The following is a 20,390-nucleotide window of genomic DNA, read 5'->3' as shown; positions in this document are numbered from 1 at the left end:
CCCTGTGCCCGGCCAGCGGCAGCCCACCGGGATGTCCCACCTCATGTGCGTGCATGTGTGTGTATATGTGCACATGCATGTATGTGTATGTATGTGTGAGTTTCTGAACCTGAAAGAAAGTCTAGCTTTTAAAGAACCCCTATTCTTCATAGCTAATTGTCCATGTCTGCTGATTTATGCTACAGAGGAGGAAATTTCTAATTTGAGACTTTTTTTTTATCTGTCTCTTTCCTTTTAGATTTAGTCTATTTTTCCCATCCAACTATTCTTTCTGTTCTCCCTCACTGCTGTTTTTCTTTAATGTAATTCGTTGTGTGCAACTCTCCCGGGGAATGTACGCCCTCCTGCCTGTTCTCTGACTCTTTCTCTGTCTTTCTTCCTTTTTTTCATTCACTCTGTTTTTCATCTCTCTTTTTTTCTTGCTCATTCGAATACTCTCCGATCTCTCTTTCTTCCATGCCTCCTTTTTTCTCATTCTCTTTAAGACACAGTCTGTAAATGAAAGATAAAAAAACAGGATTGGGAAAAGGCAATGAGAAAATTGAAAGAAACCAGCTAAATGCTGTCGAACCAAAAACTCTTTTGAGAGGCTCGTGTTTCTCTAAACATTCTCATGTCCACACAAGCTTAATCACTTCTTAATAAACTGGAGCTTTCTCTCATATATATATATATATATATATATATATATATATATATATATATATATATATATATATATATATATATATATATAATTTAATTTTTTCGCTTGCATTATTGCACAGTCAAGGCTTAGTTTAGCTTAAATGCTGTGCCAGAGAGTTAAGATTTAAGTCTTTTAGCTACCAAGCCGAGTGCAAACAAAGGTTTGGTGTGGAGAGTTCAAAACCACATGTATTAGATTTTATTCTAGTTAAACCCAAACATTTTTTGTCCTGCTGTGTCTAAATGACACACTTTAATTTATATGTTTGTCAACTTTACACTTGGTCATATTATTTTTCTACCTAAATATAACACTGCTTCAGACTTGACTATCTAATTACATTTTCACCTAATCAAGGAAAAAAATCAACTCTACAGGACTATATCACCAACTACACTGACCTGATGTAAATAGTAAAGATTAGTCATCATTTATTTTGTCTGTTGGAGACATCTGTGTATTGTGTCTAGTTGTTCTTCCTGATTATGTTTAACTTGAATGTGCTTGATGCGCTGCATTTTCACTGACAAAATAATAACAATTACTCATTTCATGTTGTGCTTCACTTTCTTTTAAGGTTTAGGTTTCAACTAATTAGCTGGAAAAATGTTTTCCTGTCATTTTCTACCTGTACATGCCAAAACCCATAGACATCAGTAGGGGGCGACACACTGTGTCTCCCTTCAGTAGGCAGTCAGATGGCAGGAGTATGTGAAAGGGTTCAGACATGTGGTCAAAGTGTTTATTGTAAACAGATTGTAGAGCAAATACTGGCAAACATGCTCACTGGCAGCCGCACAGTGTCCGCTGTTGACATAACTGCACTCTTATCAGAGAAAACTAATAGAGTGCAGCTCACGGTCAGCACTGAGTAAACACTGAACACACAGGAAGCCTGTCTGTGTGTATATGTGTGCGAGAATGTGTGTATACTTGTGTGTAAGAGACAGAGACAGACAGTTACTGTGACACTGTAATGAGAAACATTTTTCTCAAATAGTGAGGCTACATTTACGGCTTGTTCTACATTAACTGTGTTGTGTATGTATGCATGTGTGTGTGTATATGCGTGTATGGGTTCATGACTATTGTTGACATTAACAGTGGCCGTGTTTAGTCATCCACAGAGCTCATATATATACAACACAATCTCACTGCATTTTGTAATATAGTCACAAACTTTAATTTATTCATTCGTGTTCATGGACACGAATTTCCCTCTTTTTTCGTGTCACTAAGCACGACTGCCTCCACCTGGCTGCGTCCCCATAGAGGCAGAGGGTAATGCTGACAGAAATGCCAAAGGTAATCTTTTTTCTCCATTTTTATCAGAGTATAAGGAAGAAATTATATGGTTAGAGTTAGAGTAAGGGTTAGGGTTATACTGTAATAAATGTGCATGTCTCCTTAATTAACCGGGAGAATATATTTACAGTATTTTGAATGGAAGGAACCACTAACAATGGCTTATATTAGTAAGTAGCTCCTCCTTCTTGAATGTTGAGTAATAGTGCTTGAAGAGTAAAAAAAATCAAACAAACAAAAGAAAGAAAACTTTGCTGGAGGCACCAAAAATACTTCCTATTGAAATTGGTTACATGAAAAGTCATTCTCAGTGACACGCAAAAAGAGGGAAATTCGTGTCTATGAACACGAATCAATAGATTACATTATACATTAGATGACTATATCAGACTGGGCTGATGTTTACTATCAGAGATCTCACGAGCACTAGTGTGCAGAGCCTTGGGCTAGAATCAGCTCAGTATAAAGTCTTCAACCTCTTCCTCAAACACATCTTAACGTTCTAATCCAGACTTGACCGGTAAGATGGAACTTACCATGCTTATGGTTTTGTATGTTATAGTATTTTGAAATCCCCACACACACACATTAATACACACACACACACCACACAATCAAGTATGGGCAAGAAATGTATTCCCATTTGCCCTTGAGGCAATGTTTTTTTTTGTTATATCATTATATATCACTGAAATTCGGTTGTTTTTTCTATAATATTTTATCAGAATTTGGACTTTCGGAACCTGTTATCATCTTCTGTTTTGTTGTTTCATCGTAATGCATGTTTGTTATATTAAATCATATTAAATAATATTATATCTGTATGCAAACAAAGGTGCCAATACTCATTTAATTGAAAGCTAAACTTCAGATAATAAATGTGCCTTAAATTGCTTTCTGGAGGTTTTGTAGTACACTATTTCCTACAAGGCCACTGTTTATATTGTTGGACCTAATGTATATAGTGGAGAGAAAGTCAGTTTTTAAAGGTACCTTAAACTAAGTATCATAATCTGGTGAATTTATAAAAAGGTAGAGGAACCTGTTTTAGCTTATTAGTGTTTTCTTCTAAATATAAAAGCAGTCTGACTCGGGTGATGACACAAACCAATGCTGTGATGACTTACTAATCGGCTGTCTGTACTACTTCTCCTTCTACCCATATATACATGTTTGGTACTTTTGTCAGCCTGGCAAGAATAGTAAACAGTGTATGATTCAGGACAGGTACTAGAACAGGAGTCTTGGACAGTCAAAATAAGAAACTTTGAAACTATGGATGACTGTATGGAACCACACTGTGTGGCAGAAAAAAGCCTCAATATGTTGTTATTCTAACGGAAATTACAGAAGCAGTCCACTTTGGTTAAATGTTTCAGGTTGTTTGTATGTATGTATGTATGTATTTCTTGCTATATTTTTATTATTAGGTTGAATTGTCTAATAAAATGTTAACATTTTTATTAATAGAATTTGTCAGAAATGCTTATACAGCTGTTGAATGCAAACTGAGAAATCAGAACCTTAAAGCGTGATTCACACTTTTTTATGTGCTATTGTCAGTCTTGTTGTCACTTTAATGAAAAACATCTCAAAGAGCGACTGCACTCTGCATGCTTGCTCTCTCTCTCTCTCTCTCTCTCTCTCTCTCTCTCTCTGTCTCTCACACATACACACCACACATACACACACAAACACACACACATACGTGCACACACACACACACACACACACACACACACACACACACACACACACACACACTTTCCCTGTTGCTCTGTGGTCTGTGGTGCAGCATGATGCCAGGTCTCTGGGTGTTGCAGTTTGTGTATTTGGAGACTGTTGAAAGAAAGAGCTAAAGAAAGGTGACAACTCAGCTCTCCTATCAGCTTCACATCCTCACATGAACATGGAATGGTTTATAAGAGCGATTTATTTATCCTGCAAATGCTCTTGACTGTGTGTGTGTGTGTGTGTGCGTGTGTGTGTGTGTGTGTGTGTGAGAGAGAGAGAGAGAGAGAGAGAGAGAGAGAGAAGTAGTGTAAGAAAAGAAGAGCATTTGTAGTGTCATTATAAATTGGTGTATGTGACAAAAGAACACAAAGATATTGATTCCGGATCAGCTTAGAATTGAGAGTGCACGATGCCTCTGCCCTTCATAACTAAACATCAATGGGTGGCCTTGGAGGTGTGTGTGTGTGTGTGTGTGTGTGTGTGTGTGTGTGTGTGTGTGTGTGTGTGTGTGTATTTGTAAGTATGTGTAACACATCTATTGCAATATACTCAAAATTAAATGCAACCTATTCGAGTTACTTGAGACAGGACCTGTACGGTGTTGCACACTTTACATCATTTGCTTTTTCATATATACTTCTCTCGACTTTTTTCATAAAAATGGTTCACTTCCATCTCTCCACCACTTTTCTGCTTGAACTCTGACCTCATCAAGCACTAACTTTAGAGCCAGTCAATTAAGTACAGCTTGGTTTACATTACATAGCCGATGACGTCATGAGATCAGGTGATGTGTGTCTGTGTGCGCTCCCCTGTGAAGATGACCTTTGCTTGGCCAGTACAGATTGCAGGAAGTGCACCTTAATTTTCCCTTCCCTCCCTGCTGCAGCTGTGAAGGCTAGTCAGTACTATTTCACCAGATGTGCAGCAGATATCGGAAATGCATGCCATGGATGAGTGCAGTTGTGAGATAGGAGATATAACTCAAGGTTAGAGCAGACTTTGTCAGATATGCACAAGTTAATGCTTTACTAGCAGTCCCCCCCTTCCCACGTCCACCTGGTAGAGTCCAGTGAGTCATGATGACAAAAGGTCCGCTTTGAGGGGAAAGGGGGGAGTTAAAAAGATGATGAGATGTAGATTGGGTTACAGACTGATTTGTGTTCTTGAGATCACAGATTAACCTTTTAGTCTACATGATTAAAATTGTTCCACATAAACATTCATACACTGTGCATCCAATCATCCCTTCTGAACCCTGTCATTTTTGTTTCATCATCTTGTCTCAAGGTTAACAATATTATCCTTCTTTCACCTCTCTTCAACCCCCCCCCACCCTCCCACCACCTCGACCAAGGCCTTTTTCTTTACCTCCTTAGTAAATTCCAGAAGTAGTGCAGGGCAAAGAGACCTGGCTAGGCCACTTCTCAGTCTTATCTTCAGAGTTCTGTGTTCAATCTAGGTGTTTTCTTTCTTGGGAAGATTCCACCCAAGGATTAAGCAGTGAGCTGAAACAGGCCTGATCTGGACCAAGGCTGGCTCTGAGCTCTGATCTGTTTTGCATCTCTTTACACACAGACAAAAGAATGATTGTCTAAATGCTTGGGAGTGTTGTGTTGCCTTGATAAACCACATGACAGATGAATTTCAGTTTGATTGAAGCTGTTTTAAATGTGCTTTGAAGATGGAGGTTTTGTGTTATTATCTGCCACTGCTATAACCTGTCACACAGAGAAATTTGAAGTGACACTTGATGATTTTTGGAGCTGTTATCCATTAGTAAAGGACTGTGAAAAGAATTGGTGATCCTAAACCCCACCATGTCACCTAACAAGACCAACATTTTATAATGTACATAAGAGCCTGAGCCTGGTACTTTGTAGAATCTTTAAATCTTTATGCTTCTGTTGTTTTTTTTTGTTTTTTTTTTATCTTTTTTATTATTTTTTTTTTTGCTATGGACCAGGACACATCTACTCTGAGCACATCTGAATCAGGAGTAGGAGGACATTTTGAGTAAGCTAACATTGCAGTGTGGGTTCCTTTGGTATCATTGGGCCTATAGACTGGCCACTAGGGTGGTGACATGGCTCAGGGTCAAGCTTAGGAGGCCTGGGAAACTCATCTGTTTAAAGGCCTTATGGGATATGCCTCATGAAACACAGCTTGTTGAAAATGTTGTGTATTCATTCTACAAATCACTGTGTAAATTGTCATTTTTATTTTCTCTTTCTTGTGATTTTTTTGGGACACTTTTATATATTTTTTTGTCTTTTATCAAGGCAAATCATTCTGTGACTCAATGTGTGGCGATTGTAAGAATCTAGCAGTTGACTTTTTAGTGGCTAACATGATGATGTTGCTGATCAAAAGGAGGAACATAAAGAGAAATCAGCAAAACTAAGGATAAACATTTTTTAAATCATAGTTTGACAAAATGAATATATTTCTCTGTGCCCTTTACCACTTGCTCTTATCTTTTATTTCTCTCTCTTTCTCTTTCTCTTTCTGTATATCTTTTCTGGTCTTTCCTCTGTGCCCAGACAGTCCATGTCCTTGGTCTTGAAACATAGTGTTCTTTTGGGAGATTTTTGTCTTGTGTGCCAGATGTGTTTGTGAGACAGGAGAGGGAGTGTGAAAGACAGCAAGACCAGGCTGACCTCTTTCTGTGTGAATCTGTGCAGCTGCTGCCCCTGTGTGTGTCTGTGCTGTCTGTAGGACTCTAGGGATACACACAGCTATACATTAACAGATACATGGACACACACATCTTGCTGAGAGTGTTATAGCAGATTTGGTTCACAGTCCTTTTTCAGTATTCTGATTAGCAACCTTTAATAGGGGAGAAAGTCTACAACAATATATGCATGACTGATTTAATCTAAAGCACATATTTTGTGTTTGTATGGGAGGACAAGATGGAAGAACACAGAAACTTGGACCAGTGGGCTACTTATCCGTTACAGCATTAGTTTTCTTCTGCTTTGAGTGTCCAGTGACTGCTTTACTTACACTGGACACTGTGAATTTCCATCCGTAAAATAGTGCTGTTTTCTTTGCCAGTGTCTGGCCTTTCTCAGTGGGGTGGCTCTAAACCATGGTATGTTCTCCACTTTACAATGGGTAAAATTCTCCAGCACTGCTTATTCACTCAGGATGATATAAAACATAATCTGTCAAAGAGAAGCAACATGAGTCTAACGGTGCATTATGAGCCTAGTGAATGGGAAACGGTGGTAGACTGGGCCTTATTGAAAGCATACCGCATGTGTCATTCAGGTGTGTGTTAGAGCTTTTGTACATGCTAAATGGGTTTCTCACCGTTTGCTACGCGTGGAATGGACAGACAGGCGAAATCTCCCACGCGGAGCGCTCTCTCTCAAGGGCTCGGGTAAATCTTCCCCACTGAGAGTGAAAGAGTTACAGAGAGGGAGCACAAAAAAAAGAGTGGTGGAGGGGAAATGAGAGAGAGGAAAAAAAAAATGAAAACAAAAATAACGTTTATGGTTTAGGCTGCCTCTGAAATAATTTTCCATATCAGTGCAACTGCATGAGCCCGATGGGAGCAGGAATATCATTTTCTCTGGCCAATGCCAACGGAAAATGGAATGGGAATCAAAACATGAAGCTTGGAACGCAAGAAGCTTGTTTGGGTTTTTTTATCGGCATTCCTGCATTGGGACGATCTTAACAGTGTTTGCAGACCTTTTCTGGTCGAGTCACACAAACCCCATTCGGTCACATTGTTCGATGTATATTTGGTGCAAACAGGGTCCATTGAGACTTGTTATGCCATGGCCTTTTTTCTCTAGCTTCAGCCCTAAGGGAAGAAAGACAGCAAGAGTGAGGAAACAGAGGGAATTTGTGACTCCATGTTCCTTCCTGATGCCTGGTTTTGGATGAGGTTCCAATTATGGTTATTACTATGAGCACAGCAGAATCTCATCATTCAGCTACTCATCACCAATAAAGGTTTCTCCACTCTTTACATTGCTGACATGCAGTAAAGTGCAGCAGTGGGAAAAAAAAACAGGTGCAAAAGCATGTAAAGAATTAGACTGTCGTGACAATGAGCCAATTAACATGAAAACAAATGCTTGTGGCAGACAATTGAATCATTCCCTGTTTGGAACAAATGACAGCTTTGCTTGTTGCATGTAATTAGCCTAGCCACACTGGGCTGACAGCATCCATATGTCTGCGAGTATGTGCGAGAGTGGTTGTAAGTTTAGCACGAGCACTGGAGTGTACTAGCCACTACTGCAGAATATAATAAGGAGAGGAGATGTAGGCAGGAAAAGGAAGGATGGGAGACTTAATAAGGTGAAGTGTCAGAAGGAAAGAAACAGCATTTTGGGTGCAAACATTCAAACTATGCCTGGAAAGATGCTGGAAATGCAAGGTTTGATGGAGAGTGCCACCATTTCCTTTCAAACTGGAAAGGATCTTATACTTATTTTTCCTGATGTTCTATGAAAGGTGCTAAATGTAAAATTGTAAGACATGCAAGTCACAAGTCTGATTTATGAGCTAGGATGAAATGTGAGTAAATAGTGATGATAATGCACAGGTGTGTGAGGAAGTTAAGATTAGTTTAAGCCCTTTTTAGTACAAGGTCATGGAGGTCACCCTTTAGTTCAGAACAATGATAATTTCCCTGCTTGTGTCATTGTTACAAGATAAACTAGCTTCCTGAACTTAAAGGTAGTTTGTGTGTAAGTGATCGCTGTCCTCTCTGTGACCCCAGTCAGTATTTGCTCAGACAACAGATTTTGTGATCCCATAAAACTGGGTGTATTGTGTATGTGGCCAGTCTGGTTTGATCGAGACTGAATAGATATTTCTACTCAGGTGGGGGTGTCGATTCACACATTTAAGAAAGAAAACTTAAAGTCAGGAAGCCAGTGGTGGAGCTGTGTGCATGTTTAACATTCTGTTAGTTTTAACTATCTTAGCTCTCACTCAATGTAGAAAATGGTGTAATATCAATAATGTAAATTTCTTTTAAATCAATGAAGTCATTTTGTTGCTATGAATTATGAATTCCTCTGTAGTGAGCTTTCTTTTGCATCCACATATTTGTGTTTTATGTTTATGTGCATTGGAGAGAGCATGTTCACTTGTATGTTAATTCTTGACCTTCCAACACCCTGTAATTCAATATCTAGACGTTTTGCTTGGCAATCTCCTAGTTTCTTAAAAAGTAGTAATACATACTGGCAGCGCTTTAAAATGAAATGCAATATGTTCACTTTCTAATTTTGTCCAATTGTATTTCTAGAATGTGCAGCGCTACAAGTTTCTATGTCAAAGTTCATTTCTTCTCCTAGCAATTTTTGTGATGACAGAGTAAAATGATTAATGACTATTGCCACTTTTGTTTTGAATTACCCTAAATAGGCTTACATATTAATTTAGTGTCCCATGTGAAGGTAATATAGCAACAAAAAATGTATATAGCTGCAAAAATATATTTTATGCTGTCTTTTTCACCATGATATGGAGTGGACACACTAAACAAATAGCAAGTGAGAGAAATCAATGTTGTGTCTCTTTAATCCAATCTCCCTTTTACTCTATAAATGCTATTCATTATGATTGCGGTAAAGAATAAAATTAGCCGTTTCTGATTTTGGATTTGGATTTCCCTAAATAATCTGTATACACTTTACATACAGCCCAGAGTGTACCTTGAATTATTAATATTATACCCTTATTCTACATGTGCTTTATTGCTTGATGAAACACAGCAGTTATATTCTTGTGTGTACACATGTTTAAGACTAACCTGACCAGACTCATGGGACTTTCCATCTTTCATTTAAACTGCTTATGTACCCTAAGTGTTGCAGTGTCCTTTCCCTAAGATGTGGCTTAGTCTAGTAGCAATCGCATTGTCTCGTAGTGCTAATCTAGCAGAAATAAACATGCTTTCAGAGAGAAAGGGAAAAAGATGGAGAGCAAGAGCTGTTTTAATGTACACACAAGGAGTCATTTCAGCCCAAACCTGCTCCACATGCTGATGGATGGCACTTAATTTCGGCCTTGGTAAGGCTGGCCTTAAACCCAATGTAGCAGACACAAAACAGAGCACACTGCAAAGCCAACTGACAGCCTCCTCTCTCTCTCTCTCTCTCTCTCTCTCTCTCTCTCTCTCTCTCTCATATTTACTCTCTCTCTCTCTCTTTCAGTCTCCGTCCACTGAAAGATCTCCTTCCACTTAATAGCAGCTCCACAACTTATAATAAGCCATTGTGTCTATAAATTTGTGTATGTGTGTTGCTCATGTGAGACATAAGCACTTGGGGGTTTCCCCACTACCAGAATCCTTCTTTAATTCTTTAAATTTAATAATGTCGATTTGAGAGAGGGCACGGCAGCAATTAGCATGCACATGACCCGATTTCCTTAAGCAGTGGACGTGTGATTGTCTCCTTGCTGTTGTACTTGGTAAATAAATACTCGTCAGAGAGCTAACACAACTCGGCCTTGCCCAGTGTGTCCAGGCTATGACATGTTCTAAACTCTGTGTGCTAAACCAGCGGCATGATTCTCTTCTGTCCTCTTCTGATGTAAAGCGGAAAGAGCTCTTTCCACGTCTGACTGTATCCACTCTATCTCCACTATGTCCCCCACGTGGTTGTGCTTGTTTGGCCTTGCTGCATGCTTGTGTTGGCAGCTTCTTCTAAATTTCTGGAGAGAGCCTCTAGACCTCCTGCTTTCTCTCCATCCCACCCTCATTTTTCCAGCTCTATCCTGCTGTTCCAGTATCAACAGTGTTTAATTTCTGCAGGTTGGTCTAATAGAGGTGGAGGAGGAGGAGGAGGAGTGGAGAGAGACACAGGAGGAAGGGTGTAGGTAATAATTTCAAGGCAGATGCCACTCACTGCCAGCACACTGGAGACGAAAAAATAAGAGAGAAAAAGTCAATAAAGCAAAGCAAACAGGAGGAAACATTTCATTAAAGGTGACTTGGCGGAAGCATAGAAAGAGAGGGGTATGTGCTACTGGAGAGCTGTGCTGCGGAGCACAGGAGTTTGGAAGCTATGCAGTTGTTCACTCACTGCCAGGTGATAAAGATTGACAGATGGAGGCTCAATGCAATTCTAGAACTCTAACTTCTGTCTTGCTCACTTTGGAATTTCTGTCCTTAAACAGAGATTTAGGTATGAACAGTGCTTCTCTCGTATCTCAATCTCCCCATGTAGAGGGTATGTATAAGTTTCTGAAAGTGCTAGTTCCTTCTAACAGTTTTTATGGCAGTTTTAATTTAAAATTGGTAACATACACCACTCATCTTTCAGAACAGCAGAACAGCAGTGCCGTCTTGTCTGCTCTGAAGGGAGGACTTGTTCTGACAGCAACACTCCACCCATGTTGTAGTGTTGAGACAGTTGTATTGCTAAGGCATGTAGTAGTCTTATAGGATGCAGGCCTCTCATTTTGGCCAGCTGTGGGGTGTAGTGGAGCCTGTGGTGGGGCTGCTAGGCTTCTGAGGTATGGAGTGGAGAGTAGTACCCACTTTAGGGACATAGTTACTATTTTATTTATTTATTTATTTATTTTCGGGATGCCACTTGTGTGGTTTTTTTTGCTATTCCCTGCAGTTTGGTTTTGATCACATTCTGATTTCAGATTAGTGCTTTGAGCCATTCTTTGGCCTCCCTGTGGTGGCTTGCCACTGGCATGGTGAGTAGGGAGTGGGTGCAAGGAGACGAGAGAGTCTGCTTTAGACCTGGCTCAAACAACCAGCCTCTCCTCAAACCAGCAATTATGCTGTTTTTCTTTTCTCTTCTGTTATTTTTCAGTCTTTCAGCTGCCATGTTTCCAGCTGGAGGCTTTGGCAGTGGCCTTGCACACTGTTTATTTTGTGAGAGCACTCATTTGGTAATTTCACACCTCTAAACATCTCCTTTAAACTCCTCCTTCTCACCCTGATTTAATGAACTTTTATCAGTTTAGGAAATGAAAACTCCCTCAGTCTCACCTCTGTTAGATTACAAAGTCACTTCTCAATGGCATAAGAAATATAACACCTCAGACAGAGTGCTAAAACTTCTAGACTTGAATTTATTTCCCTAAAGAAGAAAAATACAAAAAAACAAAATACACAAAATCCTGTATATGTAATTTAAACATTCAAAAGCTGATTAAATTATTCTGCACTGCACAATGTGTACATAATTTATAACACCTTATTGCTAAATTAGATTAGTTTTGGTGTTAAATAGAGCACAAATATTGGTATAGCATCTGGAGCATTTGCATACATGTTAATTTGACTTATTTAAACATTAACATTTGTGTCTTCCGTGTTACTTAGAGTGGAATAAAACATAAATTTCATGTCATTTTTTTTTGTTTGTTCACACCTTATTTCACTTCCACCTTATTAGGCTTGTCTTTTATTCTTTACCCATTCTCCAGTTTCCCCTAGAGAGAATCCATTTGATCAGCCTGTCTTTTTTGTTTGCACAGCATATGAATGTTCAGACTATGATTTTTGTGTGTGTGTGTGTGGAATATAAATGTATATGTGAGTGTTTGTATGTGTGTACATGCAGTGTACTGTATGTGAACTTTGTGTGAACCGCATAAATGTGTCTGATTGTGGGCTGTTTCACTGGTGATAAATGACTATAATTGTATGTGTATATTCACATGCTTTGCCATTGAATCTGACTCTTTATATGCTAAATGCAGCCTGATGGGATGAGTGTATTATGTTCTGCACTCAGGAAATGAGTGTATTTTACATGAGTGTACAGTATGTTATTTTGAAGTGTGTGTCTATTTGTGTGTGTGCTTAAGTAGTGTGTACCGTACATATGGGGGGAGTAAGCACTAAGAAGTGTTAATAATTGATGTGATTTGGACTGTGTGATAACACTACTGCATTTGGCTACTAATCTGCCCTTCTCTCAAAGGGCTTCTACCCCCTGGGACCCTAATGCTTATTTCTTTCTGCCTCCTTCTTACTATTTTTTATTCTCTCTTCATTAGTTTCTTGTCTCTTTCCCCTTTCATCCATCCGCTTTTCCATTTGTGCTTTTGTTTAATTTTAAGCTTAGTTATATGTATCCTGTGCTAAAGACATGTCATTGTTAATTCCATATAATTAAATGCCACATTCTGTATATGAAGGTTTGGTTCATTTATTTTATTAATTCAGTGCTGGTAGCATGAAGGTGTGTGTATGTGGGAAAAGGGGGGTGTCCTCACTCATGGCTGAGCTGCTGCAGCAGAATGAACACAACAGATTAATCATGGGTACTACGGCTTAGAGCAGACAGAGCACTGAGGTTCTTGTATAGTGCTCTAATTCTCTATTCCATTCACTTCTGCCTTTCTTTTCTTTCTACATGCCTCACCCACATTCTTCCCTGTTTCTATTTCTCACTTCCTTTTGCTCGTTTCTTGTGCTTTTTTTATCTTTCTGGCATGTGCTCTTCTTCTTTATGCCTTGATCTCTCATATCCTACTTCCCCTTCCTCACTATGTTTCTCAACCTTTTTTTCCTTTGACATTGTGAGATTGATAAACAGGTACCTGGGAGTGGAGATATCTCAAATGATGTCAAGTTGAGATTTATAATATAAAAGAAATGTCTATTTTCTTACATTGTCTTTTTATTTAGAAAGCCCAGTACACATAAACCACAATGAGTTTATATACTTTACTGTATTGTTATAGTATTTTATTTTGTCATTTCAACGTTATAAAAATTTTGTTGTTTTAAACCATTTTCTCTAGCTGGATTAATTATTCCTGAATTGCTGAATTTGCTGATGTGGGGCTCAAAGCTTTAAAGAAAAAACTGAAAGAAAAATAATTTCTCTGATTCTTAGTATTGAATATCAGCTTATGCTTAAACTCTTAAGTGCTGCTGTAAAATTGTTTCAAATCCCACAAGCTAAGATTTGCTAAAGTTAGTGATGCATACAATAGGGTTGATATTTTACAGTGTTGTATATTTGAATGTTCGAGCTACTGAAATATGTCACAGATAATATGAAAAAGTGCAGAGACAGTAATACTGAAATGGCATTTGTGTATGCGAAAAATGGTACTGACTAGATATTGAAAGGGGAAAAACACATGTTGAAGTAGAGGCATTTATGTATAAAGACATGTTGTAGGAGTTAATCCTATATAGACTGCACTTTCTTACAGCTTTTTTTCTTATAACAAACTGTTGCCCAAAAGTATTGTTCTGCCTTAAGCATTTTTCCATCCTGATTGCTCAAACTTTTACATTTGACACACCCATGAAGAGCAACGAATTCTGGTATTGAATGAATCAGGGGGTATAAAATCTCTCCTTGCCAGTTTCAGCATCCTGTGTTATAGCACAACAGTTTATCTCACTGTCTCATTCTGCCTATCTCTGATTGTTTCTATCCTGCAGGCACAGGTCTAATGGCAAACTCCTCTGCTTCATTCATGGGCACTTTCCTGGCCAGCAGCTTGGGCTCACCTCCATCCCACCCCTCTGGACCCCCTTCCTCTCCTTCTTCTCCCCCTTATCGCAGTGGACCCCACTCCAGCGCCCACTCACAGATCTGGTTCCCACACCCACATGAAGGTAGGCTTCCTCAGTCTCTTTCTCTATGACTCATCTTTTCAGTGTTGAGATGTAGCCAGTGTTTTGTTGTTTGGTTTGTGCGATATGGTGTAGTATTGTCACAGCTGTGAGAAGGTAATGTTTACACACTCATCCTCACACATGCACTTCCTTGTAACTCTTATCAGAGTCTTGTGTAAACGGTGTATCATCCAAAACCAGTCTGCCAGTATACTACATAAGCTTTGGTTAAGTTTGTATAACAACTGTCTTTCTGGCTGATTTGAATTCCTACTGCTCTACTGTGATCACATACACTGTGAACATAGGACATGTACTGAGAATGTGTTTAGTAGGTGCCACAATTTGTAATTTTAAACACGGTGCTATTTCAGTATCTATTTGTCTTGCTTTTGATTGGTGCTGCTCTCTAAGTCCATGTCCATTTTCCAGGTTCCAGGAGACTGATTACAAGTAAAATAAATTAGCAAAACCTGCAAAAGCGCATATTTATATCAGAAATAAAGGTCAGATTTGATAGAGTTTAAAATATAGATATTTATTTTTTATTATTAAGCAAATATGTGGGAAATATTAAGTAAACTGTTGCTTGTTAGTTTTGAACTGTCCACCCACAGAACTACTTACATTGTGTTAAACTGTAGATGCAAAAACAGTTTTTATTAGAATAAGGGCACTAAACTTACTTTAATGTATTAACAGTCTGATTAGGTGTGCAGATTTTAAGTTGTACAACAAGACATATAAATCTTATGGTCTACTTTCAGATTATTTGGTTCTAACAATATTTAAAGTAGTTATTTCTGTCTGTCTGAAATGTCCTAAAAACTGAATAAAGAAATAAATAGATACCACTACCCCCTGATTTTAAAACAGCAGTTATGAATACATTCATGGCTTAATGGGAAGAGTTATTTTCTTTTAGCTTATTGCATCAGGATGCTGTATAGTGTCAGATCTTGATATGTGAAGATATGTGAAAATTTACTGCAGCTGTGTGTGTGTGTGCGCGTGCAGGTTTATGTTGACTGATCACAATCTAGCACCCATAAACTGTTCTATACATAGAACACTGCAAAAAGGATGTGCAAACAAGTATATGTGTGTGTGGGTATGTGTGTGTCTGTGTGCGTGTGTGGTATGGTGCAGGTTAAGTGCTCTGTATCTCTGGAGCTCTTGGCAGCTGGCAGGGTGGAACAGTAATTGTTGTTGGCAGGCTGCACAGTGGGGCTTTTCTGCTGGCACCCAGAGCTACAGAGCTACTGTAACTCATTGACTGAACAAATCTTTGTGTGTGTGTGTGTGTGTGTGTGTGTGTGTGTGTGTGTGTGTGTGTGTGTGTGTGTGAGAGAGATATACAGAGACAGAAACAGAGACAGAGAGATTGTGAACATGAAGCAGTTTGCACAGGTAAAAGGTGTACAAAGTTGAATATTAGCAAAGGAAATTATGTAGTAAGATAGTGAGAGATAATACATCCTCTTTGTGCGTTGGTTCAGCACAGTGCTCTACTGGAGCTACAAAATAATCAATAATAACACCACAATGACAATAATAACAACAATAATGATAATTGTAATAATAATGATGATAGAATGTGTCTGTAATGATGTAGATGCCCCTATTATGTTGATAGAGGTCATTATTGGAATCAGGCTTTAATTGCATTTAGACCCTTGGAGCAGTTGATTGGATGGCTCCATTTCCCCCGGTAACACTCCATGTCTCGTCTCTCCTGGTCTGCTGCATATTTACCCCCCTTCCCCCCAATTTCCATAAAGAGCATGTCATCAAAATGAGCCACACAATTACCCAGCTCTGCTCCCCCTCTGAGACAACTGCATTTCTACTGACAACGCAAAGACCTATCTGACCTGGAAGGGCATGCTGTGCGTGAGCATGTGTGTGTGTGTGTGTGTGTGTGTGTGTGTGTGTGCATAGAAGTGTGGGGGGAGACAGGGCAGACAGGAGAAAGACAGGTTAAGAGACGGAAGGCAAATAGTAGAGAGAGGCTGATTTTAATTCTGATTTGAATTTTATTTGATGCACAGGAACCCCTGTGGAGATCAAGACAGATGGAGCTGCTTTAGCATGTTATTGTTTAAATATGTGTCTTTTTGTGTGAGTGGGTCTGGTCAGACTGTATGGTCTCTGTATGACATTCATATGCAATTACATGTACTGTACATGCAGTTTTCATATTGAAATAAATTGCTTTATAATATCTATCTGACTCATCTTGGCTTCTAGTAATTGAGTGATTGTTGCAGTAATATAAATGTGACTGAACGTTTATTTGTATACTTTTTAATTGTATATATTATTGAAACCACGGTTCGCTGACAATCTTTTCATTGCATCATCCTTTATGTTTTCTCTGCATGTATAGTCTTGTATATGCTCTCTGTATTACCTTACATGTTCAGTATTAGAAGGTTGACCGATGTTTTTTCTGGTTTTTCTCTGGCCGAGGCCGATATTCAGAGATCATATCAGCTGATGGCTGATATATGATTAAGCACAAACCTCTCCAATCAATGCATTTGTTACCAGGTTTTGGTCCTTAGGCCGTCCTGTATCCTAGGCTGCACAGTTTTTGCAACACAGTTTCAAAAGGTTACTTACATTCTCTCTTCAAATGTTATTCTCATTCTCTCTCCAAAAGTAGCATCATATTATCCAATGAAATATATAAAACTAGATTGAAAATGATTGATAAGAACTTAAAGCCCAGGACACTTCAAGCTGATGGTCGGGCGTCGGGGAATGTCGGGTGGATTTTTGAGCATCAGTCGGTTTTCGTTTTTTTCCCCGCACCGTTTGGTTCTGGTCGGACGGTGTCAGCTGCGAATGAGCACACAAGAAAAAAAAAAGGAACATGCTTGTTGTCATTCTTGCGCTTGTCTTTGCAACTTAACAGACACGATTGCAAAAAGCTACAGGAATCCGTTAGTAATGATCGCAGCAGGTGTAAATGCTGCTTGCTTAATATATTCACAGTTCTAGCTTTTTATATTTTTCCTGTTTGGATGCAGAATACAGACTACAGCCACCTGGTATAGGAAAGTTTTGTCTCACACAAGCACAGAACGTACACACGCTGTTTGGTGAGTCAGATGCGCCTGCCTAATAATCAACCTAATTTGCAGCACAATCAGCCGATGCCGATTTGAAAAAAAAAAGCCAAAAATTGGCCGACCAATCGGTCGCCCTCCATTCAGTATAATATAAATTCTAACAGGTTTTAAGGGATTTCCCCAGTCTAGGCCCAGGGTGTCATGACCCTTACGGTTAAACCCACCTCTAACGGCCTACTTCCTACCTAGACGACCAAGATTGACACACTTGGGTATGTGTGTGTATTTGTTTCTGTGTGTCTGCGTGCACTTGCGGCTTAAAATGAAAAATGTTGGGTGAGCAGCTGGCTTCCGGGGCTGTGTGTGTATGTGTGCATGTGTGCATACGTGCGTGTGTATTTGTGTGTATGTATGTTTGTGGGTACATGTGTGCATGTGCAGGCTCATGGGCGGTTTCCCCTCTGTTCTGGCCCCTCAGCTCTGCTTTTGGCTGGGAACCGTTTGTGGTGGGCCAGGTGGTCTTGCTGATCACTTTATCTCTCCTGGTCATGCGAGAATGCTGTGTGACTGCATCATCTCATAAAAACAGACCAACTGTGAGCGTCTGAATATTAGCTTCACCAAAATGATAACACTGATTCCAATGACCCTGTAACTAACATACTGTTGTGGAAGCACCTGGCTCAATGGTTAAGGCTCTGGGTTAGTGATCAGAAAGTTGGAGTTCAAGCTTTAGCACTGCCAAGCTACCGCTGTTGCACCTCTTAACCCTATCTGCTCCAGGGATGCAGTATCATGTCTGACCCTGTGCTCTGACCCAAAATTTCGAACAAACTGTAATATGCAAAGAAACGAATTAACCATACTGTAGTATGTGTTTGTGACAAATAGGCATCTTCTCATTCTTCTGGAGGTGAGGAATGTACAAAACTACTATGTGTCTACTACCACTGTGAATAATGAAGTTAGTCAGGCTTATAAAAATATTGACAAAACTTATACTACTCTGAAAATAGCTGATGTGTTTTCTTATAATATGGATGCAATATCTTCATATTATACTGCCCTTTGTTTAACCTTTTACTTGTTTTGCTGTAATGTTAATCTCTTTCTTTTGTCTATGTTACTCATTTTCACTCCACTTTGTTTTTAAGATATATTTATTGGCATTTATTTCATGAAATTGTTAGTAGTAGAACCTAGTATTGTGTATGTGTGAGTTAAGAGTGAATAGGACACCTGTTTTCCCATCTGGGTAAAAATCTCTGATGAGAGGGCATTCTCTTCTTGCTCGCTCTCTCTCTCTCTCTCTCTCTCTCTCTCTCTCTCTCTCTCTCTCTCTCACTCACACACACACACACACACACACACACACACACACACACACACACACACACACATACAGAGAGAAAGAGAAAGAAAAGACAACTTTTTCTTATGGGGATCAGTCACATCTTAAAACATCTTAAAAAGATATACATGCAGCGTGTCAGTTACACTTTAAATGTTTATTCTGAGTCAAATTAAAGTGCTGGTGTCTCTGTGTATGTTAATTACAGAATAACATGATGTTTGTTAGTGATATGCTAACAGAATAAGAGTAAGAGCTGAGAAAGAATGTGGAGAGTCAAAGAGAAGGAGAGAAAGAAAGAGCGAGAGTGAATGCTGGCTCAGAGCTGCAGAGGGGATCAACTTTGATGTCCCAGCTGGTGGAGGAAGCAACACTTGGCACAGTGCACAGTGTGTGTGTGTTTGGAGAGAGAGTGAGAGAGAGAGAAGGAGAGTTTGTGAATTCCATAATAGATGTGAATATAATAGTGAGCTAATCGCTCACCCTAGCACATGCGGGCTCACTCAAACGCATGTTCACCTATTTGTACAAACACACACGCACTGTCCAAATGATTGTTTTTAGGGATTGAAGCTTGGAAGCCCCAATTGGCACAATGCCAGCTGGCCTATATCCGGTGTCTGGCACTCAGCCAACAATAGTCTGTTCTCTCTCTCTCTTTCTCTCTCTCTCTCTTCTTTGTAAAAACTGTTCTTATTTTCTCACTGTCTTTTATCTCTACTACTCTCACTAAGGGACTTTTCTCACCTTTGCTAACTTTCTCCTTCTCTCTCTCTCTCTCTCTCTCTCTCTCTCTCTCTCTCTCTCTCTCTCTCTCTCTCTCTCTATATATATATATATATATATATATATATATATATATATATCTTTGTGTTTTCATCTTTGCCCTTTACCAATCTCCATAATAGTCTTTCTATCCTTCTTTTCAATTCCTTGTTTCTTTTACATAATTCCCTTATTAATCTATTGTTCTTTACTGCATAGTTGTTACTTTCCTTTATTTCCTATATTTGCTTCTGCTACCCAGCTGTAGTCTTATAGTCCCACCCTGTTAGCCAAGCTGCTTTTTCATCCTCATTATATCACCTTGCTGCTTTATTCTCATGTCTGTCTACCTCAGTCCTTCCCTTTCCTCAGTTAGAAGATGAGACGGACTGGGATGTGGTGTGTCTGTCACTCCCCCTCCCATTCTGCCTCTTACCTTTTTTCTGTGAATGTGTTACATCCTACTGCGTAACATGCTTTTGTTTAATAGTGTGTGATATACAGTACATTGCAGCATATAGTGCTTGGTGTGTAAAGTTTATATTATGCTGAAATTATGATATGGTGTAATACAGGCATGTGTAACACCACTCCAGTGCTGTTTGCAGCTGGTTCATTTCTCAATAATTTCTCAATAAGGACAACATGATTCCTTCAAGACAAATGAAGCCACAAAGCCAAATCTTTTTTAATCTACAGCTCATGCTACATTCTAAGAAAAGTGCAAACTGTCTTCTTTTACATACATGTGCTTAGAGACTGTCACAAGTGATTTGTTTTGCTCTCGCTGACAGGAAAATGTAATAAAGCCCCTGTTTCCCAGAGATCATGGCAAGTTTGTATTTCTTAAGCACCCGACCATAGAAAGACACCTGTTTGTTACTA

At 39.2% G+C, this 20,390-nt stretch overlaps 1 protein-coding gene across 8 annotated transcripts in view; it reads left to right on the top strand.

The window, feature by feature from the left end:
- Positions 1 to 20,390, top strand: part of bahcc1b (BAH domain and coiled-coil containing 1b) — a 99,520-nt gene that overhangs the window by 42,547 nt on the left and 36,583 nt on the right. For 7 of the 8 annotated variants that reach the window (XM_046854524.1, XM_046854527.1, XM_046854523.1 and 4 more), the window contains one exon: positions 14,136 to 14,312. In XM_046854524.1, the coding sequence (XP_046710480.1) occupies positions 14,136 to 14,312 (177 nt within the window). Of the gene's footprint in view, positions 1 to 7,937; positions 8,051 to 14,135; positions 14,313 to 20,390 lie in introns of those variants that run through there. The other variant, XM_046854529.1, reaches the window with a different exon arrangement.

This window comes from Silurus meridionalis, chromosome 7, assembly GCF_014805685.1.
Source record: "Silurus meridionalis isolate SWU-2019-XX chromosome 7, ASM1480568v1, whole genome shotgun sequence".
Lineage (NCBI taxonomy): Eukaryota > Metazoa > Chordata > Actinopteri > Siluriformes > Siluridae > Silurus > Silurus meridionalis.
This window is presented reverse-complemented; position numbering and strand designations above follow the sequence as displayed.